Source organism: Dasypus novemcinctus, chromosome 17 (genome assembly GCF_030445035.2).
Source record: "Dasypus novemcinctus isolate mDasNov1 chromosome 17, mDasNov1.1.hap2, whole genome shotgun sequence".
Lineage (NCBI taxonomy): Eukaryota > Metazoa > Chordata > Mammalia > Cingulata > Dasypodidae > Dasypus > Dasypus novemcinctus.
In genome coordinates, this window is record NC_080689.1 from 52,368,560 (window position 1) to 52,395,894 (window position 27,335).

The 27,335-nt window shown below is 35.2% G+C and overlaps 1 protein-coding gene across 4 annotated transcripts in view; it reads right to left on the reverse strand.

Moving 5' to 3' along the window:
- The window catches only part of WDPCP (WD repeat containing planar cell polarity effector), a 407,401-nt gene that overhangs the window by 40,773 nt on the left and 339,293 nt on the right, over nucleotides 1-27,335 (reverse strand). For all 4 annotated transcript variants that reach the window (XM_058278665.2, XM_058278668.2, XM_058278667.2 and 1 more), the window contains one exon: nucleotides 12,800-12,962. In XM_058278665.2, the coding sequence (XP_058134648.1) occupies nucleotides 12,800-12,962 (163 nt within the window). The remainder of the gene's footprint in view (nucleotides 1-12,799; nucleotides 12,963-27,335) is intronic.

A 27,335-nucleotide genomic window follows, 5' to 3' on the forward strand; every position in this document is an offset into this window, starting at 1 on the left:
ATGTATACATCACAAAAGAGACATTTGAAGACTTTTGATACATTCTGCCAAAATTATTTTCTGAAAAAATTTATACCGATTTATAAAATTTAATGATCTAGAAAGAATCGTGGCTACCTGGATTGAAACATATCAAGCATCATTTAAAATCCATATGACTTCCTACCCTCACTCCCCCAAATAGCAGTCATCACTGGAGGTTGAAAGAACACAGATTTGATTACTCTGAAAACTGATAATCTAGGAAAATCACCAAGTAATGACTCTACCTTTCCGGGAAACTATATAGTTGATAAAGAAAACTTTCCTGTGTAGAATTCTAATTAATAAATGCAAAAGGAATGGCAGAATTAGAAAATCACCCTGATAAAATCATAATCTAGTCAACTTTTCATTGAATTCCAAAACAGTAGGAGAAAGTTTGATGTAGAATTTTCTATTAAGAATCCATTGGTTAATCTTAGTATCACTAAAAGACATTATATACCTTATGATGTGATTATTAGGAAGTACACACATTCTATGTGTGAAAGCAAAATTTTCCCCCATATTTGTTTAGAGAAATATATATGAAAAGCAAAAAAGCCATAATTTCTAAACATGGGAGATTTACAGATGATGTGTTTTTCCTTGTTTTATATATGCAGCAGTCTTTGGGAAGACTCACACAGTCCCTTGAGCCATGACCAATACAGATAGTCTGTAAAGAGAGTAATACATGATGATGTCAAGGTGTCTCAGGCTCCATTTGGGAGATTTTCCTGGGAATCTACCATAACTGCAGAATGCATTTCAGTATCCTGACCAGCTCTGCTTTCAGCTTTACATAAATAGCAAAGCCAAAAGCATCTATTATTTAGTTATAAGTTTTGTGTGTATCTTCTTAGATTGTTTTCTCCTTTCTATAATTCCTTCCCTGAAAGTTTTCATTTCTTTACCTTTTTTCATCTCTCTTTCTTGATAGAGAAAAAATATTGCAGAGGGATAAAAATAGACACAAAGAAATCATGAAGAAGACAGTAATAGCAGCTGAAAATTTCTGCCTGGACCCCAATGGCATACATTTCATGATTTTGAAACCACAGATTTAAATATTTTAACATAGCTTCAGGTCCATATCCAAAGATAACTGCTTTCACAAAAAAGCTCCTTATAGTAGATCCATTTAAATGGGGTTGAAAATCAAAGTAGGGACAAATGTGATTTAAAAATAAATGTAAAAACAGACAGATAAGCTTATTTTATCTTAATTAAGTATACGTCATAATTTTAAACTGCACACATTCTTGCAATAAATAGTAAATCAATTTGGTTTGGGGGAGGAGAAGCAGTCCTAGTTTTCCTGACCAAATTGTCTAAGAAGATGATTTGGCATCTTAAACTTCACATTTGATTTCCCAGCATACATAATCAGAAAAAGAGCTTTTTTTTTTCAAAAAATATTCAAGGACTTGTTCATTTTTTCCAAAAACTTCAACTAATACTTTGATAATAAATTTATTTTATTTTGCCATTCTTTTCATTTCATCATCCTTGTGGAATTTCTTATTTTAGTTCATTATTAAAAATGCTTTTTCAAGAAACAGTGGGTTTTTCCCCAAGATTTTCAGTTGTGTTGAAATGTGTTTGTATTGTTATGTGGAGTGTTCTAAATATGTGACAATCAGTGAAATCATACTTTCCTATTTTTCATTTAAATTAGTGAATAAAACCAAAACACTAATCCTTAAAATATGTAAGTTTCGGAGCTTTAGATTTTCTGAGGCTTTTGTTTTTCTAGTTCTAGTGCTAGTTTTAGAAAACTGTGATTCCATGAAAGAACTGTAAATCTTTAAAGCAGCTTGTTTTCTCAAAGCTTTTTTGAACCATATTAAAGCCATAATAAAATATAACTTGTCTTTCACAATAAGCTTTAGTGGGTCAGAAAAAGGAACTAAGAAACTTCACTGGAGACCAGATAAAGTTGGAGATAAAATGGAAATATTCTTTTTGCTCTTCAGCGTCCATTATCATTCTTAATTATCTTGATCAGCTTTCTTAAACATAGCTACAGATTCAATGAAAACCTGTAAACTGATCTTTAGGTTGCCAAATTGCTGACATTCTTTCATTTTTAGGTTTTAAATGAGCTTAAGATTGTCTATCTTCTATGGAAATATATTTAAAGTTGGCCAGTTTCCTGAGGCTTAGAAAAAGCTCTCTAGTTTCTAGTTTTACAGGCAACAAACATAAAACGTCTAGTGGGGATAATACGAACTTAACCAGCTCTATCTAATACATATGAAAGCTACCTTAAGAGCTCATCAAACTGGAAATGCTCAGTATATACTAAATTTATTTCAGTATATACTAAATTTATTTCAGAAATGGACTTCCTAGACAGATGCCATATGTTCTCCTCTTATGCCAAGTTATCAAGAATTTTAAAACTGAGATGAATAAACAAGGTCAACTTAGGCTGGAGCCAAATTAGACAACAGAATAATTGTCAGATTTTCTGTTGGCAGGGACAGTTTGTTTTGAGCCAATCTTCATGAATTATAGGCTGTAAAAATTTTTTTTCTGGTAAGTCTACTGCCAGGCATTCTGTTGACAATTTTCTTTGTTTTGTAAACACCAAAAATTTTCCTCAGCTATACTGTTTATAGGAACACATTAAGATTCTGAATAGATGAGAGTTTTTGTTTATTACTACCTAAAAGTATGCTTAGATATGACTCAGATAAAATCAAACCAAAGTTTAAGAACTTTTATCAGGGTAATTATTTCATTGGAGTGTTTTTAGGTATGAATTTAGACACAGTAAATGGCAGGAAACTAACCAGTATGGCAATTAATTTATGACAAATATTAAGTTTGAAAAATCTGTAAATACAAGGTTTATTTGCATTACAATAAAGATTTTAGGCCTAGACGGGGATAATTTTATACAAGTGAGAAAATTGTGGCAACAAACGAGAAATCGATTTCTTCGAAAAACAGTAGTTTAGGGTAGTTGGATACCAAGTATAAAGTTATTTTTTAGCCTAGTGCTAGGATCATTTATTTTATTTATATACTGCCCTTCTCACCCTGTGTGATATTTTTTCTTTCTAAATTGTTTTTTGAGTTGGGTAACTTTTATTTTTACATTGCCAGTTCAAAAATATGAAAAACCAACTATCTGAATAATATTGTTGATATATAAAAGCATAAAATTTCATAATATTGTTGATATATAAAAGCATAAAATTTCAGTCAATTGACAAAATGATGCTTTAAAAATAAAACATTTATATCTTAGATATCACTGCTTTAATTTGCAAGCTCTTGTTTTGTATACCTAAAATGCCTACATTACACACTTACTACAGACTCTCTGTGTCCATTTGCTGTGTGTTCTATGTCTGCTTGTCTTCTCTTCTCAACTTCTCTTTAGGAGGCACTGGGAACTGATCCTGGGACCTTCGCACATGGCAGAGAAGTACTCAATTGCTTGAGCCACCTCAGCTCCCTGGTTTGTTGTGTCCCTTGTTGTCTTTTCCTCTGTGTCTTTTTTTTTGTTGCATCATCTCACCGCAGGGGCCAGCTCACCTTCACCAGGAGGCCCAGGGAACCAAACCCAGGACCCTCCTATATGGTAGACGGGAGCCCAATCGCTTGAGCCACATCCACGCCCCTAAATATATTCTTATATCCTATATTTTCTTATACTAAAAATAATTCTTTTATTCATTCAATAAATATTTATGGAGCATCTGTTACATGCCAAGCACTTTTCTAGGTCCTGGAGGATACAGCGGAGAAAAAATAAAAGAAACATACATACTCTTGTCCTCATAATGTTTACAGTCTAGTAAGTTTGTTTATAAACACAAGAGTCTGTTCAAAAGCAGTTATTAGTTGGTTTCTGCCTTACACTTAATTAAAATTAATTCAGTTTACTAATTTTGCCAGCGGCTACCCAGAAATTAAAAGTTTGCTCAATGATTTGCAAGTATGTATAGAATATAAACAATAAATGGGAAGAATTTAAAATTAAGGGAACAGTTTATAAACTGGGCTGATCATTTATAGTTCACTCAGTCATTTATGAAATATCTTTGAATGCCAACTCTGTGGCTGGTGTGGCCACAGAGTTGAAAAAAGTGAGATATCGATAATTGCAGGTGCGTGAGCCTGGGCTGTGGGCCACACTGCCTTTCTGTTCTTTCTCTTTTGTAGATGCCAAAACAGTACTGAACTACTTTAGACTATTTCTTTTCTTTTTTCTCTCCAATTAAATTTTCTTTGCCCATTGAAGGAGAAATTGAAAAAACTTTTGTAAGTCTCTTTGGATCGCTAAACTCCCCCACCTGCAGTTCTGATGTTCAACTTCAGCTCTGAGCTTCAGCATTCAGATAGTAAGGTGCAAAAAACAGACCTCAACTCAAACTTTCCTTAATGTCAAGGCAGTTTGTTTTCCCTATTAAGTCAGCCCTACAAATGTGACAAGTGTTGTAAGGCTTTATAGTATATTTTGTTTTTTTTTCTCTTTATTTTAAAGAAAAGTTACATTAAAAAATATAAGAGGTCCCCATACACCACCCCCCAACTCCTCCCACATCAACAACCTCTTTCATTATCGTGCGACATTCATTGCATTTGGCGAATACATTTTGGAGCACTGCTGCACCACAATGGATAGTGGTTTACACTGTAGTTTACACTCTCCCCCAGTCCACCCAGTGGGCCATGGCAGAACATACAATGTCCAGCATTTGTCCCTACAGTACCACCCAGGACAACTCCAAGTCCTGAAAATGCCCCCACATCAAATCTCTTTTTCCCTCTCCCTATCCTCAGCAGCTACTGTGGCCACTTTCTCCACATCAATGCTACAATTTCTTCCATTACCAATCACAATAGTTCCATAGCGAATATCAGTAAGTTCACTCTAATCCATACTCTATTCCTTCATCCTGTAGACCGTGGGATGGTTATATCCACTCCACCTCTATATCGAGCGGGGGCTTAGATTCCCCATGGATGATACAATTTTTTAAGAAGTTTTGGGCCACAGAGAGGTTCAACTATAACAGGGGAGGAACATTGGTGTGGGGTGTTATTGATGGGGGGCACATTGTTGGGAGGGAGTTCTCCAGGGCATGTATACAGGGTACATAAAAATGTTTGGATATAGTATATTTTAATGTCTGATAGAACTAGATCCCTCTGATAGTTTTTTTTCCCAGTGTTTTACCAGCTATTCTCATATGCTTGTTTTTCCATGTGACTTTGATACCAACTTGTCTAACTCCATAAAAAGTTTGCTGGTATTTTAATTGGAATTGCATTAAATTTATAAATTAGCTTAGGGAGAACTGGCATCTTTATAATGTTGATTTATCAAATCCAAGAAGAAGGGATGCCTTTCATTTGCCAAAGGCTATTTTTATGTCTTTCAGAAGTGTTTTAAAATTTTCCTCATGTAGATTTTGCAAATTTTTGTAAAGTTATTCCTTATTTAGTCTTCTTTGTTGATATTATAGGTTATATATCCTGTAACTGGTTATTGGTTATGTATATGAAAGCTATTGATTTCTGTATGTTAATTTTATATCCTTTAACCTAATTGAATTTTTAAATTGTTTTAGTTTAATCATTGATTCTCTAGGGTTCTTCAGTTATACTGTTATGTTATTTGCAAATGGAGAGTTTTATTTCCTCAGCAATTCTTATGCCTCTGGGTTAGGGGTTGACAAATATTTTCTGCAAAGATAGTATTTTAGGCTTTGTGGGCTATATGGTCTCTTTCTCAACTATTCAACTATGGACAAAAAATAATGTTCCAATAAAACGCATGGAACACACCTTAATTTACAAAAATGGGAGGAAGTTTAGGTCTGGCCCATGGGCAATAGTTTGCCAGCCTTGGTTCTGGTTGATTTATCTAATTGTAGCTGCTGACACCTCTAGTACAATGTTGACTATTAGCAGAGATAGTGGGCATTCTTGCTTTGTTTCTGATCTTAGTGAAAATGCCTTTAATGGTTCCCTATTAAGTAAGACACTTAGGAATAGTTTTACATTTATTTTATCATGCTAAGAAATTAGTCCCCAATTCCTGTTTTTGACTGTTTTTATCTAGAATTGGTGTGGAATTTTGCCAAAGGCTTTTTCAACATCTATGGAAATCATCATATGATTTTTTAAAACCTTAGATCTATAAATTTGGTGTATGATATTAATGGATTTGGTAATGGAAAACCAACCTTGTATTCCCAGGAAAAATTCCATTTGGTTGTGATATATTTCTTAAAGTAGTATCCTATTGCTGATATTTTAGTTAGCATGTTTACACTGATATTCAGAAATGATATTGATTTGTAACTTCCTTTTTCTGTACTCTGGGAAGTTTTCCTTTATTTTCTCTGGAATAATTTATAAAGCTTTGGGAACATCTGTTCTTTGAAGGTTTGGTAGAATTCTTTAACCAAACTGTCAGGCTCTGATGCTTTTTCTTGGGATAGTTTCTTAACATTCTCTACTTCTATTATGGAAATTGGTCTGTTTTAGATGTCTGAATCTATATTGTGGCCACTTTTGGCAGTCTATATTTACCTAAGAAAGTATCCATTTTATCTGGATTTTCAAATTTATTTGCAAAGAAGTCTGCAAAGGAGTGTCTTATTATTTTTAAAAAATTCTCATTTCAATGGTTAGTTTCTCTCCCTTGCTATTTTTTTATTTTTATTTTTAGAAGGTACTGGGGATTGAACCTGGGACCTTGTACATGGGAAGCAGGCACTCAGTCACTGAACTACACCTACTCCCCTATCATTTTACTTTAAGGGTCAGCTTGGGGTGTAAATTACCAACTGTTTTGGTAATGAAGTTTTACCAATAAAGCTATGTCCATTCATTTATGCACTATCTATGGCTGCTTTTGTGTTAGAACAGAGCTTTCTGGATAGCTGCAGCAGAGAACCTTTGTTCCCAAGCCTCAAATATTTACTTTCTAGTCATTGGGAAAATTTTTCCAACCCCTGCTCTGCCTCATTAATCTATGTTTATCTTTATTATTTCCTTCCTTGTGATTTATTTTGTAGTTTCATGTTATTTTGTAAGGTTTTTGAACTGGCAGTTCATTTATTTTATTCTTTCCTTTTTCCTGATAAGTGTTTAGTGCTATTAATCTTCCTCTGATCATTACTACAAATACACTCCATAGTTTCTGATAGGGTCATATCTTTGTTAGGAAATTGGCCTTTTAGTATTTAAAAAAAAAAAAGGTCTTTCTTTGTCAAATCTAAATGCCTCAGGGCTTGAATTCTATTCTGCTACCAGGGTTGATATTCTTGCTTTCTTATTATTTTCATCTGCTTAGCATATCTTTTCTCATTCCTTTATTTTTTCATTTTTTCTTCATTTTTTAAATCACATCCCTTTATTTTTAGCCTTCCTGAATATTTTTTTAATATATCTTTTATATACAGCATATCTTGAGCAAATTGAAAATCTTTTTCCTTTAAAATGTGAGTTAAACCCATTTAAATTAATTGATATGACTAATAGGCTTGGTCTCAACTTTGTCATGGATTTTATAGTTGTGTGAATTTTGTTATATTTGCTCTGTTTTCTAGGAAGTGTTCCTTTGCTGTAATTTTATTTAAAAAAATTTTAAATTTATTCCCCCCCCCCCCCATTCCCCCTGTTGTCTGCTCTCTCTGTCCATTCGCTGTGTGTTCTTCTGTGTCTGCTTGCATTCTCATTAGACGGTTTTGGTAACCGATCCTGGGACTTTCCAGAATGGGAAAGAGGTGATTACTCTCTTGTACTACCTCAGCTCCCTGTACTTCTATGTCTTCCTATTTTCTCTCCTCTGTGTCTCTTGTTGCGTCATCTTGCTGCACCAGCTCTCCGCATCATCCAGCACTCCTGCACAGGGCAGCTTTCCTGTGCAGGGCAGCATTCTCACACAGGGTGGCACTCCTGCATGGGGCCACATTCCTGCATGGGCCGGCACTCAGTGTGGACCAGCTTACCACATGGGCCAGCTTGCCCTCCCTCACCAGTGGCCCTGGGCATCAAACCCTGGACCTCCTATATGGTAGATGGGAGCCCAATCGGTTGGGCCACATCTGTTTCCCCCTTTGCTGTAATTTTAAAAAGAAATTGGTATTTAGGAAAATTTCTATTTTTGTTCAAGTACCTTTGTACTTATATATTTTCTAATGCCACTAGTCTGTTTTTTTCTCATTTATCCTTTTACTGTCTGGTGTATCCATGTTTATTTGCATATTTTAACTCCCACCTATTGCCTATTCAACAATTTGTAAGTTTATTCTACTTCTTCCTTATCTGTTCTTCCATATTTTAGCTGTATTGTCTCTACTTTGTCACAACATGCAGTATTTATATATTAGTCTTCCACCCTTACTCCCCCACTTTGTTTTCATCTTTGATATACATTTATATATATTAGAACATACAAAATCAGTCCTTCTGCTGAAGTTTTTCCAGTCATCCCGTGATTGCATGAAGCCCATCTCTTGGTACATTCCTCAAGAAGATATCAATGGGAAGAGAATTCCTTATACTGAAAACTATTTTCCATAAAATTAATACTGGAAAGAGAGCTTAGATGGATATAAAATCCTTGGCTCATATTTTTTAATTGAAGTTTTAAAAAATGCAGTCACTTTTGCCTCACTTTGTACTTTGATTTTGAAATGGCTAGTACCAGTTTATTTTCCTTTGTAAGTTATTTGATTTTTTTTTTAACCTGGAGGCCTAGAAAATTTTAAAATTTATATTTGAAACCTAATAGTTTTGCTAGGATATGTCTTGGAGCTGATTGTTCTGAGGTGATTTTGTCAGGCACTTGCTATGCCCTTTTAATATATAGGCTCAAGACTTTTTAAAATTTATGATACATTTCCTTTGATTATAGTTCTAAAGGTAAATTCTATTTCATTGTTTTGTTTTTCTTCTGCAAGGAATCCAGTTATACAAATGTTATTGCTTCTTTGTCTATCTTCCATTCCATTACTTTCTCTCTGGGTTTTTAAATTTCATCTCCTTTTCATTCTCTTGTTTGTTTTCCTGCCATTTTCAATGTGTTTTATTAGTTATTCTTTTGAATTTATTCTCCTTTGGGTACCTTGTAATTTATTTTTCATTTCTGAGATAAGACTGTCTTTTTTATCTTCCATACTTTTTTAATTCAGCAAACTAGCTTCCTTCTTCCCTCTTTCCTTTCCACCCTTCCTCCCTTCCTGTCCATTTTTCCCTTAGTTTTTTGTCTTTCTAATTAGGGTATGTTTTCATGTGTCCAGCTGCTTGTTTACATATAGTTAATTCCACTTGGACTGTTGTTTCACAGTTTTCTTATACTTTATGGTTCATTTTGGGGGGAGAATTTTCCTCAGTTGACCTGTGTTGGTGTGATCTGGTATTCATTTTATGTTTTGTTGAAGTAATACTGATTGGAACTGTTCATTTCTTTTTTTTCTATTCATTTTTGTGGTACTGGAGTATGCTTTGTGAGAACCCAGTTTAGTAGAGCCCTCTTTGTCAGTATTGCAAAGTCTAGGCATTTGCTGGCATAAGGACAGACATATAGATCAAAGGAACAGAATAGTGAATCCAGAAATAAATATTCACTTCTGTGGTCAATTGATTTTTGACAAAAGTATAAAGGCAATTCAGTGAGGCAGGGGAGGAGTCTTTTCAGTAAAATAGTGCTGGGAATGTTGTATTGACATATACAAAAAAGATTAACTTAGATCCTTATGTCATACAAATTTAGAACCTTATATACCCCAAAACTAACTCAAAAGGAATCTACATATAAGAGCTAAAACTATAAAACTTAATAAGGGAAATAGGAAAATCTTTGTGTACTCAGAAAATGATTTCTTATATGATACAAAATCATGATCAATAAGAAAAAATTTGCTGAATTGAACTCGACTAAAATTTTTAACTTTTGACCTTCAAAAGACCCTATTAAGAAAATAAAAAGGCAAGCTTCTGGCAGGAGAAAATATTTGAACATGATGTATCTGATAAAAGACATTTATTCAGAATATATGAAGAAATATTACCCTTCATTAACAAGAAAACAACCCAATTTAAAATAGATAAAAGATCTGAATATATATTTTACCAAAGAACATATACTAATGACTAATAGTAACATAAAATGTTCAACATCATTAGCCAATAGGGAAACCCAATTTAAAACCATAAGAGATAATACTATATACTCACTAGAATGGCTACAATAAAAAACTGAAAAGTTTAGGTGAGGATGTGGGAAACTGGAGCCCTCATACATTGCTGGCTGGTGGTTATATAAAATACTACAGTTACTTTGGAAAACTGCTTGGCATTTTCTTAAAATGAACAAGTTAGAGATACAGTTATCATATGACCCAGCAATTACACTCCTAGATATTTAACCTAAGAGAATGAAAATATGTCCAAAGACATACATGAATGTTCATAGCAACATTATTCATAGCAGCCCTAAACTGGAAATAGTTCAGATGCCCGTATACTGGTGAATGGATAAACAAAATTTGGTGTATCCATATAATGAAATACTATTCAGCAATTAAAAAGGAATAAACTACTGATACATATTACAACATGTATGAACTGCCAAAATATGGTAAGAAAAGCCAGACACAAAAGACAACATACTGTATGACTCCGTTAGATGAAATTTCCAGACTGTATGACTTCAATTATATTAAATTTCTTTAAAGACAGCAGAGAAATAGTTGCCTTGGGTTGGGCTGGGAGAATGGGAGCTGACTGTAAATGGGAACAAGGCAATGCTTTGTTGGAACTGTTCTAAAACTAGACTGTGGTGATGGCTGTATGACATTATAAAGTTACTAAATATCACTAACTTGTATATTTAAAATGAGTGAATTTCATGGTATATTTTAAATTATACCTCAGTAAAATTGTTTTAAAAAAATAAAGATGTAGGACTTCAAGTAGTTGAAGATAATAATGACTGCCTATGAACCTGCCTACTGATGCTTCCTTCATAAACAACACAGACTGTCATGAATGAAACTACATCAAAACTATGCCTGAAGGATGACTTGAAGACAGAGAGTGGTCAAACTTCAAAATAATTATAAATAAAATGAAAAGAACAAAATACCAAAGCCCAGTGCATGATCTTTCCTGCTCCTGGTGTCCCAGTAGAGCAAAGCATGGGCTACAAGGAAAGGGCTTAAAAGTACCGTCCCATTTGATGGGGCATTTTTTGAAATGCCTATCTTGGGTGGTAGGGGTGGGTGACCAAAAGGAAGGTAGAGATATTTTCGCAATTTGGTACAAAGGAGAAAAGAAGCATAAGGGGAAAAATTAGGATCCTGAAAGACAAAACCAGAGTGAAAATCAGAGGCCATACAGCTCTATCAGGAATGGGTGGAGAGTTTAATTAATTAGCCCCTCAATGGTTCTCTCATTTCCAGGATCTTCCTGTTAAATTTCTAGCTAGTTGGCCAGTCTGTCACTTTCACCAACCAGGCGAGCAGAACTGAGGCTTTCCCTATTCATTTCTAATCCTCTGCCACTTTTACTGACAACGAGCTTGCTACTTTTATTGACAGTGCTTCTGGGTGGGAGTTTTCCACCCTTAGCTCCAAATCAAGGCCACCCTTCCTAGCAGTCATGCAGCGGGTTTTCATAGCCAGTCCCACCCTGATAAAACTACCAGGCTGACCTAGCTTGTGTGTGTGTATGTGTGTGAGACAGGAGCAGCCCCAGGCAAAAACACCAAAGTCTCCCACTATTATTACTAGAAGTTCAGCAGTTTTCTATGAATAAATGCTTCTCAGTTGTTTGCTTGATTTCCAGAGCTTGGAAATGATTGCTTTTGTCCAATTTTATCATTGTTTCTTGGGGAAAGGATCTGCTGACCTCTAAATTCTGCCATACCTAGTAGTCTAAAAGTCCTGCCCATCTTAATTTATTAATTAATTAATTATTAGTTAATCTATATAGTTGGAGGCATTTTTCTCCAGAGCATTGTAAGTATGCATGTAAAATTGATATATATGAATTTTAAAAAAGCGACCTCCTGACAATTACTCTATATAATTGGGATCTTCAAGAGCAGGATTGTAACTACAGACCAGCCAAATTCAGCTTGATTGTCTGTTTTTGTAAATAAAATTTTACTGGAATTGTCCTAAGGCTGCTTTCATAGTACTGCAGCATTAAATAGCTGCTATATGTTTATTATTAAAGCTTAAGGTGTTTACTATTCCTTTGCACAAAATGTTTGTTGACCCTTGCAACAGAGTATGGTATCATCATATTAGTATTATAATTACCACTAGACACAACATTATTATTTTGTATTGTGTTTTGAATTTCATATTTATTCTTTCTGTGGCAAGCTGGATAGATACTTAAATTACCATTTATCTGATTTTTGCATTGAAGAAGTAGAAATTATAGTCCAAACTATATATTCTAAAAATTGATATTTCATTCAAGTGACTCTAATAATCCCAGAATTATACAATAGAAAATGAATATAATATGCAATAGTAATTTTATTTTGACGTGGAATAGCAGTTATTCTAACAATTTTCAGCTGACATTCACATCTGTCTCCACAGGCCTGCTCTTGTGACCTAACTACTGGAAAGTCTTAGCCATGAGAAAAAGCGTATTTTTTTCCTTGACAGTTTGAAATATTCTTGCTTAACTATTAGATTGCATGAACACAGGGCATACTACACTTATATAATACTAAAGACTTCCCTTTATGGAGAAGTTTCCTCAGTTGAACATATCTTACCTATGAGAAGAACCATTTGGTACTCTTTGTTGAATAATGGGTCTAGGGATTGAACTAGAGGGAGGAAGGTCATCTGGAAATATGTCTTCCCCTTGGGGTGCTGAAGATAGGTCAAGCAAAGCTTCGTTTAGCCTTTCACCTCTGTCCAAGGGCCCCAGGAGTTCTGTTAAAAATGATAAAGAACATGAGTCAAATATAAATACAGTTTCTGCTAATTCTTCCATAAAGAAAAACTTACACCTGTGCCAAAGGAATTTTTTCTTTATTTTATCTGTCAATTTATTAATACTATGCAGTACACAATGGAAATCTTTTATTTTAAATTTTCAAATTTTTAATTAAAAAAATATTCTCTAGATTATACAAATGTCACATAAAAAATATAGGGGATTCCCATATACCCCACTCCCCACACCTCCTACATTTTCCGACATTAACAACATCCTTGATTAGTGAGGTACATTCATTGCAATTGCACATGTTTTGGAGCACTGAATGGATTAAAGTTTACATTGTAGTTTACACTCTCTCCTACCCAATTCTGTAGGTTATGGCAAGATATATAATGGCCTGTTATCTGTTGTTGCAGTGTCATTCAGGACAATTCCCAAGTCCCAAAAATGCCCCCGGATTATACCTGTTTTTCCCTTTCCCTGTCCTCAGAACTTCCAGTGGCCACTGCCTCCACATCAGTGATGTAGTTTTTTTTTTTTTAAAGATTTATATATTTATTTAATTCCCCCCCCACCTCGGTTGTCTGTTCTCTGTGTCTATTTGCTGCGTCTTGTTTCTTTGTCCGCTTCTGTTGTCGTCAGCGGCACGGGAAGTGTGGGCGGCGCCATTCGTGGGCAGGATGCACTTTCTTTCGTGCTGGGCGGCTCTCCTTAAGGGGTGCACTCCTTGCGCGTGGGGCTTCCCTACATGGGGGACACCCCTGCGTGGCAGGGCACTCCTTGCGCGCATCAGCACTGCGCATGGGCCAGCTCCACACGGGTCAAGGAGGCCCGGGGTTTGAACCGCGGACCTCCCATGTGGTAGACGGAAGCCCTAACCAGTGGGCCAAGTCCGTTTCCCAGTGATGTAGTTTTGTAGCCACTTTTCTATGACTTCTATAATTCGTACACTTAGTCAGGGGAGTTTGATAACTGAACAGTAAATGTTTTAAAGTTCAGATTTTAAAATTTCATTTATAACTTGCCCATTCATTGTAATTTTACAAGCACCCTATTAGTCAGAGATTTTTATTTTGTTGTTAGCCAATTGCTGAAATGTTGTTATCTTGGAATATTGTAAGTAGTAAATTATTTTGTCTCACATGCAGTACATAATTTGAAAAGGAAAGGAAGCTTGGCTTTCCATTAGTAAGTGTTTCAGGAGAGTTTGGTATTTCCACATCATCAAGAATTATACATCAGACTGTAATATTGCAACTTTGACAGAGCATTGTTTAAAAAAAAAGTTTGAAATATACTGAAATTGTGGGAATAAACAACAATAAACTATATTTGAAAAAACAAAAAATCCTTAGGACCATAGTTTATGTGTGTGTGTGTTTGGTTTAAAAGTATAGCAGGTAAGGACAAAATGCCTCTTCCTTAACAGACGAAAGTTATTTTAATTTATTCTCATTTGACTCCACTTCCCAATTGCTATTGTTCTCAGCTTCCTTTCTGACTTCCATTAGAAGATACAATTGTATGGATTGTCTCCTCCAAACAATTTTCCATAATTTTCCTTGGTGGGTGGGGATTCAACATCCTACTGATGTGGCCCAATCAAAGCCTTAATCATAATTTAATCATGTATGAACCCTCTGAATCCAATATAATATAATATGCCCAGAGGAATAGACCAGTTTATAAAACATAGTCCAATATCTATTTTTGGAATTCATAAACAATATCAAATTGCCACATGAAGGAAAAAAGGAAAACACCCAAATATGTGGAAATTAAAGAACATACTCTTAAATATTCAAGTAACCAATGGGTCAAAGAAAAAATCACAAGAAAGTACCCTGAACCAAATAAAAAGGAAAACATAAAATACCAAACTTATGGGATGCAATGAAAGCAGATCTCAGAAGGGAATTTATAGCTATAAATACCTACATTACAAAAATGAATATCTCAAATCAATAACTTTACACCTTAAGGAACTAGGAAAAAAGAGCAAACTATACTCAAAGCTAGCAGAAGAAAGAAAGTAAAGATGGAGCAGAGATCAATGAAACAGAGATTCAAAAAACAATAGAGAAAATCAATGAAACCAAAAGTTGGTCTTTTGAAAAGATCAGCAAAATCAATAAACCTTTAGCTAGATTGACTAAAAAGAGAAAAGACTCAAAATACTAACAACCAAAATGAAAGAGGGATATAGTAATAAAGTTTACAGAAATTTTAAAAAAAATTATAAGAGAATACTTTGAACAACTATTCAATACTTTGTATTACCTACATAGAATGTACAAATTCTGAGGAACTCACAAATTACTGATTCAAGAAGAAACAGAAAATCTAAATAGACCGATATAAGTAATGAGATTGAATAATTAATCAAAAACTTCCCAACAAAGAAGAATTCAGGACCAGATGGCTTTACTGATAAATTCTTTCAAATATTTAAAGAAGATTTAATACCAATCCTTCTCAAATTCTTACAAAAAATTGAAAATGAGGGAATGCTTTCTAGCTTATTCCATGAGGCCAGCATTACCCTGATACCTAAGCTAGAAACAGTTACTACAAGAAAACTACAAATATCTCCTATGAATACAGATGCAAAAAATCCTCAACAAAATATAAGCAAACCAATTCAATAGCATATTAAAAGGATTATATATCATGACCAAGTGGGATTTATTCCAGGAATGCAAAGGTGGTTAAAATGTGCAAAAATAAATTAATTCAATACTCTGCATTAATAAATTGTAAGAGGAAAGCATAATTATCTCAACTGATGCAGAAAGAGTGTTTGACAAAACCCAACACCATTTCATGATAAAAGCACAATAAACTAGGAATAGAAGGAAATGTCCTCAATATGATAAAGGACATATATGAAAATCCACAAGTAATAAAATACTCAAATGTTAAAAACCTGAAAGCTTTTCTCCTAAGATCAGGAACAAGACAAGAATGCCCACTTTCATCACTTCTGTATAACGAAGTTTTGGAAGTTATAGTCAGAGCAAATTACATAAGAGAAAGAAATAAAAGGCATCCAAATTGGAGAGGAAGAAGAGTAACTATTTCTTTGCAGATGACATGGTCTTATATTTAGAAAACCCTAAAGAATCCACACAAAAACTTTGAGAGCTAATAAATTCAGTAAAAATGCAGTACACATAATCACACAAACACACACAAATTAGTTGTATTTCTACACATTAGCAATGAACATTCCAAAAAGGAAATTAAAAATAATTCTATTTACAATAGCATCAAAAAGAATAAAACAAGAATAAATCGAAGCAAGAATTTGTACAATGTACAATTGTACATTGTACAAAATTTGTGCAATGAATACAACAAAACATTACTGAAAGAAATTAAAGCCCTAAATAATAAAAATACATCACTTGTTCATGGATTGGAAGACCTAATATTGCTAAGATGGCAATACTATTCAAATTGGTATACAAATTCAGTGCAATCACTATCAAAATCCCAACTGTTTTTTGCATAAATGGAAAAACCCATTCTGCAATTCATACACAATTTTAAGGGACCCAGAATAAGCAAAACAATCTTGAAAAAGAAGAACAAATTTGAAGAACTCATGCTTCCTCGTTTCAAAACTAATTACAAAGCTACAGTAATCAAAACAGTGTGGTACTGGCATAAGGATAGACATACAGACCAATGAAGTAAGACTGAGAGCCCAGAAATAGAAGCTGCACACCTATAGTCAGTTGATTTTTGAGAATGGTGCCATAACCATTCATTGGAGTAAAGAAGAGTCTTTTCAACTTATGGTGATGGGAAAATTCTGCTTGGAGATCTGTTATTACTATTTTAAGGATAAAAAGGTGTTTACAGCAGGTGTTTCTATCAGTATACTTACTTTCCAGAGTACTATATAACATGTCCCATTTGAACCTTGCTGTATATGAAAATGTATGAATCTCTACCAATAAATGGAGTACTGTTTTCAAATGTGCAAATGAGGTTTGGTTGTTCATTCATGTAAGCAAACATGAATTGCAAGTCTTCTCTGTGCAAATTACTGCTTGGGATATATAAAGATGATGACATAATCTCTGTTTGGTAACAGAGCAGGGAGTAGGGGGCAAGGGAAATAAGCAGAAACAACATAGAAGATAAATATTCTTGGAGATACTAAAGGGCTTATTTTGGGTCCTTTATACTTATAAATATGCTTAAATTATGCATTCTTGACTATAAAGGGAAGGTAAATACATGGTAGCAGTGATTTACTATTTTGGGAAATTTTGGAAGGGAAGAACAGTTAAAAGAAAAAAAAAGAGATGACTTTAACAGCCTCTTTATTCTGAAATTATTTACCTTAACTATTTAAAGTCAAATATTCTTAGATTATAACTGTAAAGTTGTGGTTTTATTTTTAAAAAAATATAATACTGAGCTTACTGAATTCCAGGGAAGTTTCTGGACATAACTAGTACTTTGGTGACACCTACTAAAGAAATCATAAGTTCTTAAATTTGCAAATTATAAAGAGGTGGAATTTTGTAAGGGGTGGGGATGATTATAGCCTAAGTCACCTATACTTTATAGTTACATTTTTTTGTTGAATATTGGCGAATAGGGTAAAGGTCTGTACTGAAAGACACTGACTTGGGGAAATTTGGGTGCTTGCCAGAAAGCAGGAATTACCTAGAACAAAGATTTTAAACTGGTAGCCAGCCCAGGTGCCAAATTCAGCTCACAGATATTTGACATGAAGTACTGAAAATTATTTTTTTCCATATAAAAATTTATTGAAGTATATTACTCAAACATACATAAACAACAAGTGTACAGTAAAAGTTGTGAATCTACAAAACAAGTATGCACAGTATCACACAGGGCTCCCATACCTCACCCTACCACCTACACCCTGCATTGTTGTGAAACATTTTCAACAAATGATGAAAGAGCATCCTCAAAATATTACCACAAGCCAAAGTATCCTACATTTGGTGTATTTTCCCCTGAACACACCCTATTATTTTTTAATACTTTATTTTTTCCGCTCTCCTTCTGCACCCCCATCCATAACCTACCAACAGGTCTTGAAGATGTTTTCCTACATTTTCTTCTAGAAACTTTATGGTTCTTGCTTTTATATTTAGGTCTTTGATCCGTTATGAGTTAATTTTTGTATAAGGTGTGAGATAGGGGTCTTTTTTCTTTCTTTTGGCTATGGATATCCAGTTCTAGCACCATATGTTGAATTGACTGTTTTGCATGAGCTGGGTGGATTTGACAGGCTTGTCAAAAATCACTTGAGAAGAAAACAAAACAAAAAACCAAAAAAAAAAAATTTTTTTTTCTTTAAAAAATCACTTGACCATAGATGTGAGGGTCTATTTATGAATCATTAGTTCGATTCCATTGGTCTGTGTGTCTGTTTTTATGCCAGGTCCATGCTCTTTTTAGCACTGTGGCTAGGTAATATGATTTAAAGTCTGGAAGTGAGAGTCTTCCAACTTCACTTCTCATTTTTAAGACATTTCTGGCTATTTGGGACCCATTACCCTTCCAAATAAATTTGCTAATTGTGTTTAAAAAATGATGGAACTTCTTATCGGAATTGCATTAAATCTGCATATCAATTTGGGGTGAATTGATATCTTAATGATAGTCTTCCAATCTATAAGCATGGAATGTTCTTCCAATTATTTAGGTCTTTAAAATCTTCTTTTAACAATGCACTGTAGTTTTCTGAATACAAGTGATTTACACCCTTGGTTAAATTTATTCCTAAATATTTGATTCTTTTGGTCACTATTGTAAATTGAATTTTTCTTCCTGACTTCCTTCTGAGATTACATATTACTAATGTCTTTTTTTAAAATTTCCCCTCCTTTGCCACTTGCACCCCCCTGTCCTTTCTCTATGTCCATTCGTTGTGCATTCTTCAGTATCTGCTTGCCTTCTCTTTAGGAGGCCCTCAATCACTGGAGCCACCTTAGCTCCCTGGTGTGTTGTGTCACTTTTTCTTTTCTTCTGTGTCTCTTTTTTGTTGCATCATCTTGTTGTGTCAACTTTCTGTGCAGGCCAGCTCTCCTTCACCAGAAGGCCTTGGGAACTGAACCTGGGACCTTTCATATGGTAGATGGGAACCCAATTGCTTGAGCTACATCCACTTCTCTTACTGGTGTCTTTTAAAGTATATTTCATCTATGTAAGTATAGCTACTCCAGTTTTTCTTTCTTTCTTTCTTTTGTTACTGCATGTATGGAATATCTTTGCCTTGTGTCTAAGGTGAGTCTCTTGCAGACAGCATATAGATGGTTCATATTTTCTTACCTATTCTGCCAGTATGTGTCTTTTGATTGAGGAGTTTAATCCACTAACATTCAATGCTATCACTACAGTAATAACAGGTTTTATTTCACACATTTTGACCTTTGGGTTTTACCTGTCATATTTTATTTTCACCACACTTTTGAGACTTTTAGTTACTTTTACAAATATCTTCATTTCTAGACTCTCTTCCAAGCCTCTCCTGTCTTTTCTTTTCAGACTGTAGCACACCCTTTGGTATTTCCTGCAAGGCTGATCTCTTTGTTATAAACTCTCTCAGTTTCTGTTTATCTGTGAAGATTCTAAACTCACTTTTATTTTTGAAAGACAGTCTTGCCAGATAAAAGATTCTTGGCTGGAAGTTTTTCTCTTGTCGTATCTTAAATCTATCCTACCATTGCCTTATTGCCTTCAGGGTTTCTAATGATAAAACAGCACTTAATCTTATTGGATATCCCTTATATGTGATGCATTGCTTTTTCTTGCTGCTCTCATAATTCTCTTTTGTCTTTGGCATTTGAAATTCTGATTAATATGTGTCTCGGAGTTGTTCTATTCAGAGCTATTCAGATGGGAGTAAGTTGTGTTTCTTGGACATGGATATCTATATCCTTCAATAGAGTTGATAAATTTTCTACTATTATTTCCTGAAATAGTCCTTCTGCCCCTTTTCTCTTCTATTCTCCTTCTGGGACACCCATGACATGTATCTTTGCATTTCTCTTGCTGTCATTTAGTTCCCTGAGATCTTTTTCAATTTTTTCCATTCTTTTCTTCATTTGTTCTTCTCTTCATTCACTTTTGGAGGCCATGTCTTCAAGCTTACCAACCATTTCTTCTGCCTCCTCAAATCTGCTGTTGTATGACCCCAATGTATATTTTATTTCATTTATTGTGTCTTTCATTTCCATAGAATCTGCTTTTTTTCTATGTATGCTTTCAAATTCTTTTTTGTGCTTCCCCAATGTCAACTTAATATCCTTAACCTCTTCAGCCATATCATTGAATTTATTAAGGAGATTTTTTAAAAAAGATTTATTTATTTCTCTCCCCTTCCCCATCCCCCCCCCCAGTTGTCTGCTCTCTGTGTCCATTCACTGTGTGTTCTTCTGTGACTGCTCCCATCCTTATCAGTGGCACTGGAAATCTGTGTTTCTGTTGCATCATCTTGTTGTGTCAGCTCTCCGTGTGTGCAGTGCCATTCTTGGGCAGACTGCACTTTTTCGCGCCGGGCGGCTCTCGTTATGGGGCACACTCCTTGCGCGTGGGGCTCCCCTACGTGGGGGACACCCCTGCATGGTACAGCACTCCTTGTGCACATCAGCACTGCGCATGGGCCAGCTCCACACGGGTCAAGGAGGCCCAGGGTTTGAACTGCATGCCTCCCATGTGGTAGGTGGACACTCTATCCATTGGGCCAAGTCCTTTTCCCTTAAGGAGATCTGTTTGAACATCTATGATTAGTTATCTCAACTCTTTTATGTCATCTGGAGGCTCATCTTTTTCCGTTAACTGGGCCACATCTTCTGTTTCTTGGTATGGATTGTAGTTTTTTGTTGGTGTCTTGGCATCTGGCTTGGCTAGATGTATTTATTCTGGGTGCGATTTCTCTCTTTAGTTTAGGCTTTTTTGCCCTTTCTCCCTTGCTGGTTGTGTAGTAGGGACAAGGCTGTAGTTGGTGCTGTAAGCTGTGGTGGCTCAAGCTGCTTGTATTGCCCCAGGGACCAATGAAGCTTCTCTCACCTTTCTTCTTTGCCAGGGTAGGGACAGAGCCAGAGCTGTGTGTAATAATCCAAGTTGTGCAGGCCAAGACTATATGTAGTTGCCCACAGAGACTCATGTAGCTTCACACCCTTCCTCCCCTGCCAGAGGTGGGGCTGGGGTTTAGGCTAGAGCTGCAATTTTATCTGGATGGAAAGAAGCCAGTCTCTACCAGCAGTGTGATTTTCAATCAGGCCAGCTTCCCCTCATGCTAGGGTTTGGGGGGGAGGAGGGGAGTAGTTAAAATGGCAGCTGCTGGCCTCTTTCTTACTTGGACAGGTTCAAACTTTAGCTGTTCTTAGGATTTTATTTTAACCAGCTGAATTTACTAATCTCTTCCTCCCCCCTTTCTGGAGTATGGAGCTTCTAATTCCATCCACAGAATAGCTCCCTAGGTGACTTATGTTGCCAGGGAGGATGGGTATTGGCCTCTGCAGCATGGAGTGCTCTACTCAGGAATCTTCTCTGCAGATGGACAGTCTCCTTCCATTCTTTCAAGGATGCTGCAAGATGCTCTTCTGGTCTCCTGGGGTTCCCAAACAGGTGCTTTAAATAGCTCTGGATGATTACTAACTGCCCTGTAATCACTGACCTTTGGAGCTCCTTACTCTGCCACCACCTTGCTGGTTGTCTCGAAAAATTGTTTTTAATTACCAGCACTTAAAAATTGGTAAACTTATTTTAAAAATGCAGAGTTCTGGCTTCTTTTTAGAAAAGTCAGATTTGGCAACATTTGGCCTCCTTTTCCTTGGAGCCGCAGTCTCGCTACCAAAGTACCGATGTGCGTGTTATTGGGTCGGCACACTCCAGTTTGCTCCATTACTTCTTATCGTTTCCACTGAGGCTGAGCATCTGCTCCACTCACTCGCCCTCAAGCTTATGATCTTATTAGGCCTTAGAGTTTGCTCTATAACATAAGTCATCAAACTAAGCCAAGCCCAGCCCTTTCCCTGTTTTATAGGGCCCGTGACTAAGAACGGTTTTTATAAGTGGTGGGAAAAAAATAAAAGGAATAGTATTTTGAGACGTGAAAATTAGATGACATTCAGATTTCAGTGGCCAAATAAAATTTTATTGGAACAGAGCTACATTAACTCATTTATGTATTGTCTAGGGCTGCTTTTGTGCTACAAAAGCAGAGCTGAGTAGTTGGGATAGAGATCGTATGGCCTGCAAATCCTAAAAATTTTACTATATGATTCTTTACAAAAAAAGTTTGACAAGTCTTATTCTAGAACAAAAGGCAAAAGCTCTTTCCACCTCACCTCTACCCTTTTAACTCTTTTCCTGTGTCTCCCACTGGTTTTTGCTTTTTTTTTTTTTTGCTTGTTTTGTTTTTTCTTTTTTTTCTTTTTCCCTGCTGTCCTAGAGATGCTCCTTTAAATCCAGGATAGTACTGCTTTATCATATTCCATTTGATAACAAGAAGGAAAACAGCAAAAAACCTGAGAGACCAGGGTTCTGATCTCTTTTTATTGTCTGTGATCTTGGAAAAGTCATTTAATCTCTGAGCTCTTATTTCCTCATTTGTTCAAAATGAGGTATTTAACAAAAGTGTTAAATCAGATCATCTCTAAAATATTTTTTTCACCTCAAATTCTGAAGAAAAGAAAGAAGGGAAGAGATAAGCTAGTGAATAACTATGCAAAGGACAAAGACTAGAGAATGATTGGGAGATTCTTGGTTGCTAGGTAGGTAAAACAGAATAATAATTGCTACCTTTGAGTGAGTTCATTTACATATACTGTCACTAATGCTCATAATGACCCTGTAAGGTAGGTATCATTACCCCATTTGCAGATATGGAAACTGAGGGTCACAGAGGTTAATTGGCTTGCTCTAGAGCAGTATCCGTTAAGTAGCAAAAGAGTCAAGGTTCAGACCTGAAACGTCTGGGTCTAAAGCCAGTGCTATTCCATTTCGACAAATTGCATGAGTCAAAAGAAGAGAAGAGCTAAGAGAACTTATTGCTGTTACATATTTGTCTTGTGAAATAACTGGCACTATTTCCCTGGTTATCTTATACATTATTCTTTAAATCTATCTATTCTTTTGTTGGCTTTGTGCCTTCAAAGAAGATATCCTTTCCAGTCTAAAATCTCCAAAGGATTTTCAGGGTAAAACACATTTCAAGATGTGCAATCACATGGAAGAATGAATATCTTTTATAATATTGTTTGTTAAACTGACAGCTCTACTTAACAGAAGCCATTAAAATATTTACAAAGTAACAGCTGCTCTTGTAAAAAAAAATACAGCTTTTTGGAGGCATAAAAATAAACAAGTTGATAAGTACAAGATAAGCCATTTGACGGCTTCTTTGTGTACATTGCACAATATAAAGAAAATTCTAATATTTACAGAGCAATTATAATATAAAACCTTTTAAGTTAAAAGAAACACAGAACCTGTAAGTACTGAATGTTTACAAGAACTCTTCATATTGATCTTTCAAACAATTCAGGATGTCCCCAAACATAATCCTTCAAGAAGTGTTAGGTTTTAGGTGTTTTTAAGAAAATAAGCTTGGTTCTCAGAAGAGAATTATATATTCATATACACACACTCAAATGAATCTCTACTGAGCTCTATTGAGTTCTCTGTTGAACTAGATGAATTAAGTCATTGCTCTTATTAAAACTATCAAAAGTTGTATGAAACAGTTCATGAGAGCAACTCAGTATATGTTAGCAAAAATTTTTAAAAACCTGAATATTTGCATTTTATGCCTTAATCTACTAACTTGAATTTTATATATAAAATGAGTTTTGATTTTGTCTTTTAAAATACTAACCTTTTTAAAAGCATATTGAATAAAAATGTGCATTGTTGGATAATTTTTACTAGTTTTCTCAAAACAGAGCAGAGATACCTAATTTTTACAACCCAAGATTATGAAGAAAGGAAAAAAAAAATCTAAGAATGTAGCTTTTTGTTACCAAAGGCACAAAGGCATGAAAATCCTAGGAATATATGATAAATGGCAATAGTTTACCTATGTATGACCAAAAAGGAATGGGAGGTGAGACTACAAAGATAGGTTGTAAGTTGGGGAAAAATATCATCTTATCCCAGGGGTTAGTTGTATACTACTGCAATATATCCTAACCTGCTGCTTCCTAAACTCTCAAACCTGGCATTGAGACTGAATTAATTTTAATTTTCTACGCTGCTCAAAGCAGATACAATGAAATAGATTGGCTTAAACAACAAGAATTTATTAGCTTACAGTTGGAGGCCAGGAAAATGTCCAAATCAAGGCATCATCAGGATGATGCTTTCTTCCCAAAGACCGGCTGCTGGCAATCCTTGTCTCCTCTACCATATGGGAAGGCACATGGCAGCATCTGCTGATCTCTCCCTTCGCTTCCAGGTTTCCTTGCTTTCAGCTTCTTGTTTCCGTGACTTTCTCTATCTGGATTTTATTCTCTTACAAAGTACTCCAGGAATAGGATTAAGACCCATAATGAATGAAGTTGGTCACAGCTTAACTGAAGTAGCTTCATCAAAAGGTTCTACTTACAATGGGTCCACAGCCAAAGAATGGATTAGATTTAAGAACATGTTTTTCTAGGGTATATAAAGCTTCAAACCAACACATTCCAATCCCTGAACCCCATGTTCTTTCCATATGCAATATACATTCATTCCATCATCATATCTCAAAGCCTTACAAATTTAAAAAACAATGCTTAGTATAAACTCTTATCAAAATTGGTTATAAGTATGGTATGTCCTGGGGCACAATTCCTCTCCATCTGTGGTCATGTGAAACCTAGAGAACTTGTTATTTATTTCCAATATACAAAGAAGGGACAGGCATAGGATAAGCATTTCCATTCCATATGGAGAAACTAGAAGGAAAATGGGTAATGGGTTCCCAACAATTCCAGAACCTGTAGGGCATACTCTATTAGATTTAAAGGTCTGAGAGTCATCTAAGGAATGATGGAGCAGCAGCCCCAACCCTTCAAAGTTCTTGTGTGGCTTGCCATACTCTCCCTGAACACTGGAGTGGCAGCTCTCTTCCTTAATGGTGTGGAAAGCTTGCCTTCTCCAAGTGCTAGGGCAGACTCACTCTTTACACACACATGGATGGGCTTGCTCTCTTGGCCCAAGAAGGTATCTTCAATCCAGATCTCAGCTTCTATGGTTCTGTCTTTGAAGAGATTATCCCCTAAATCTGTCCCTTTTTGTCCAGACTGGTAGTAGTTCCGTTCATACAAATTACACAAAAAAAACAAGTTTTTTTTTTTTTGTGTGTGTGCAGTATACAGGAGTCCAAACCAAGACAAAAGAACTTTCCACACATCCTTCCTGGATAACTGCATTTCCGATTCTGACTTGCACTGAAATGGCTGGATCCATGTTCAGTTAAACTCTCATATGGAACATTATACTCTGGGAACTCACTTTCCAGAATCTCAGAATTTTCCAAACCATCAATTCCTGGTTTCCCTGTGCCTAGGAATTCAGTTCTCAGTTTATCCCTTTCCTCTCACATTTTACTATAAGCGATAAGGAGAAACCAGCCTGCACTCTCCACATTTAGTTTGGAAATCTCCTCAGTTAAATATCCAGATTCATGTCTTTCAAGTTCTGGGTTTCCATCTGACATAAAAAACTCAATTTCACCAAGCTCTCTGCCATTTTAAAACAAGGGTCACCTTTTCTTCCGTTTACAGTAGCACATTTATCATTTTTTTTCTTTCTTTTTTTTTTTTTTGAGGTATTGGGTCTGGGGATTGAACCCAGGATCTTATACGTGGGAAGCTGGCACTCAACCACTAAGCCACATTGGTTCCCCTGAGTTGGTCCTCTCATTTGTTTGCTTGTTTTTTTTTTTTTTTTAGGAGGCACCAGGGACCAAACCTGGGGCCTCCCATGTAGTAAGCAGGTGCTCAACCACTTAAGCCACATCTGCACCCTATCATTTTCTTTTAAGGCCTCATTAGAAGTACCTTTAGCATCCATATTTCTACTACAAGTCTCTTCAAAACAACCTAGGCCTTTTCTTTCAGGCACCTCACAACTCTTCCAGCCTCTATCCATTACCTAATTCTAAAGCTGTTTCCACATTTTTGGTATTTGCAATAATAGCGGCATCCCATTTTTGGTACCATTAATACTCGATTAACTAAAAAGATACCTTTATAAAGTTAAAATCTTGGTATAGATACATGGAAGAGTGACACTGGTCATACTCCTGTGACAACTATGAGCTTGCTCTTTTTATTTAATGATTTCTACTTGCTGGTAAGAGCATTAGAGTGAAAGGGAAATCATGGTAGTGAGTTATAAATCTATGAGATGTTAATAACCTGAGAAAATACAGTTATTAAATATTTATGTAGGTTATGGAATTATTCTAAACCTTTAAAAGTATTCTGATATTCTACCTTCAAGTTTACTTAGTTCTTTTTGTTCTCCTTTCAAATACAATGTTTTCTACACTGTTCGCAGGGAAAATAATATTTTTACCATCATTAAAACTAGAAATAGGCAAGAAACTGAGATGATTATGGGGGGAAAGTCTTATGATGCTCAATTATATTGCTCAGAACTTATCAAAAACAGGAAAGAGCAGAAAGATGAGTGATAATATGACCCAAAAAATACACAGGCAGTTTATCTTTTAGAGTTTATGTTATGAGGTCATACAATGTTGGCTGTGTTGATGTGATCTCTCTGAAAATCATGCCCTCCAGTGTAAGAAATTTCAGCAAATATTTTGTTGAATACTTCTGCTGCTTTCATTTTAAAAATATGTAAGCCACAAACAGGGAAATACATGTTATTAATGATAATGCATTTTATATTTACTTTATGAAAGGAAGTTTGTCTGTAATACAGTTCTCCCTTGTCATTCATAGAGACCTTTAATATATGTTGATATGCCTAAATAGAAATTGGTAATAACTCAGTATTTGGTCAGATATAAATGTATTGAGATTAAAGTAAATTTTAAGAATTTCATTTTTGGTTATTACTACATATTAATATATTGAATTTTAATATTCATATGTTATCAAAATACATTATAGGAAAAAGCATATATTCAAACCATTATATTCTAGAGTAATTTGATTGGAAAAGAAATCTTATTATACAAGATCAAATTTCACTTTTTATCACTTGTCCCAGGGCAGAAAATGTAGTGAATATCAAGAATCACTAAATCTGTTTATTGTGTTTTAATAATAATCTCTTGGCTTTCTACAATTGAACTTCAATGGTAAGTGAGATACTAGTTCTTCCATTTCTATATATTTCCTTGAAAATGT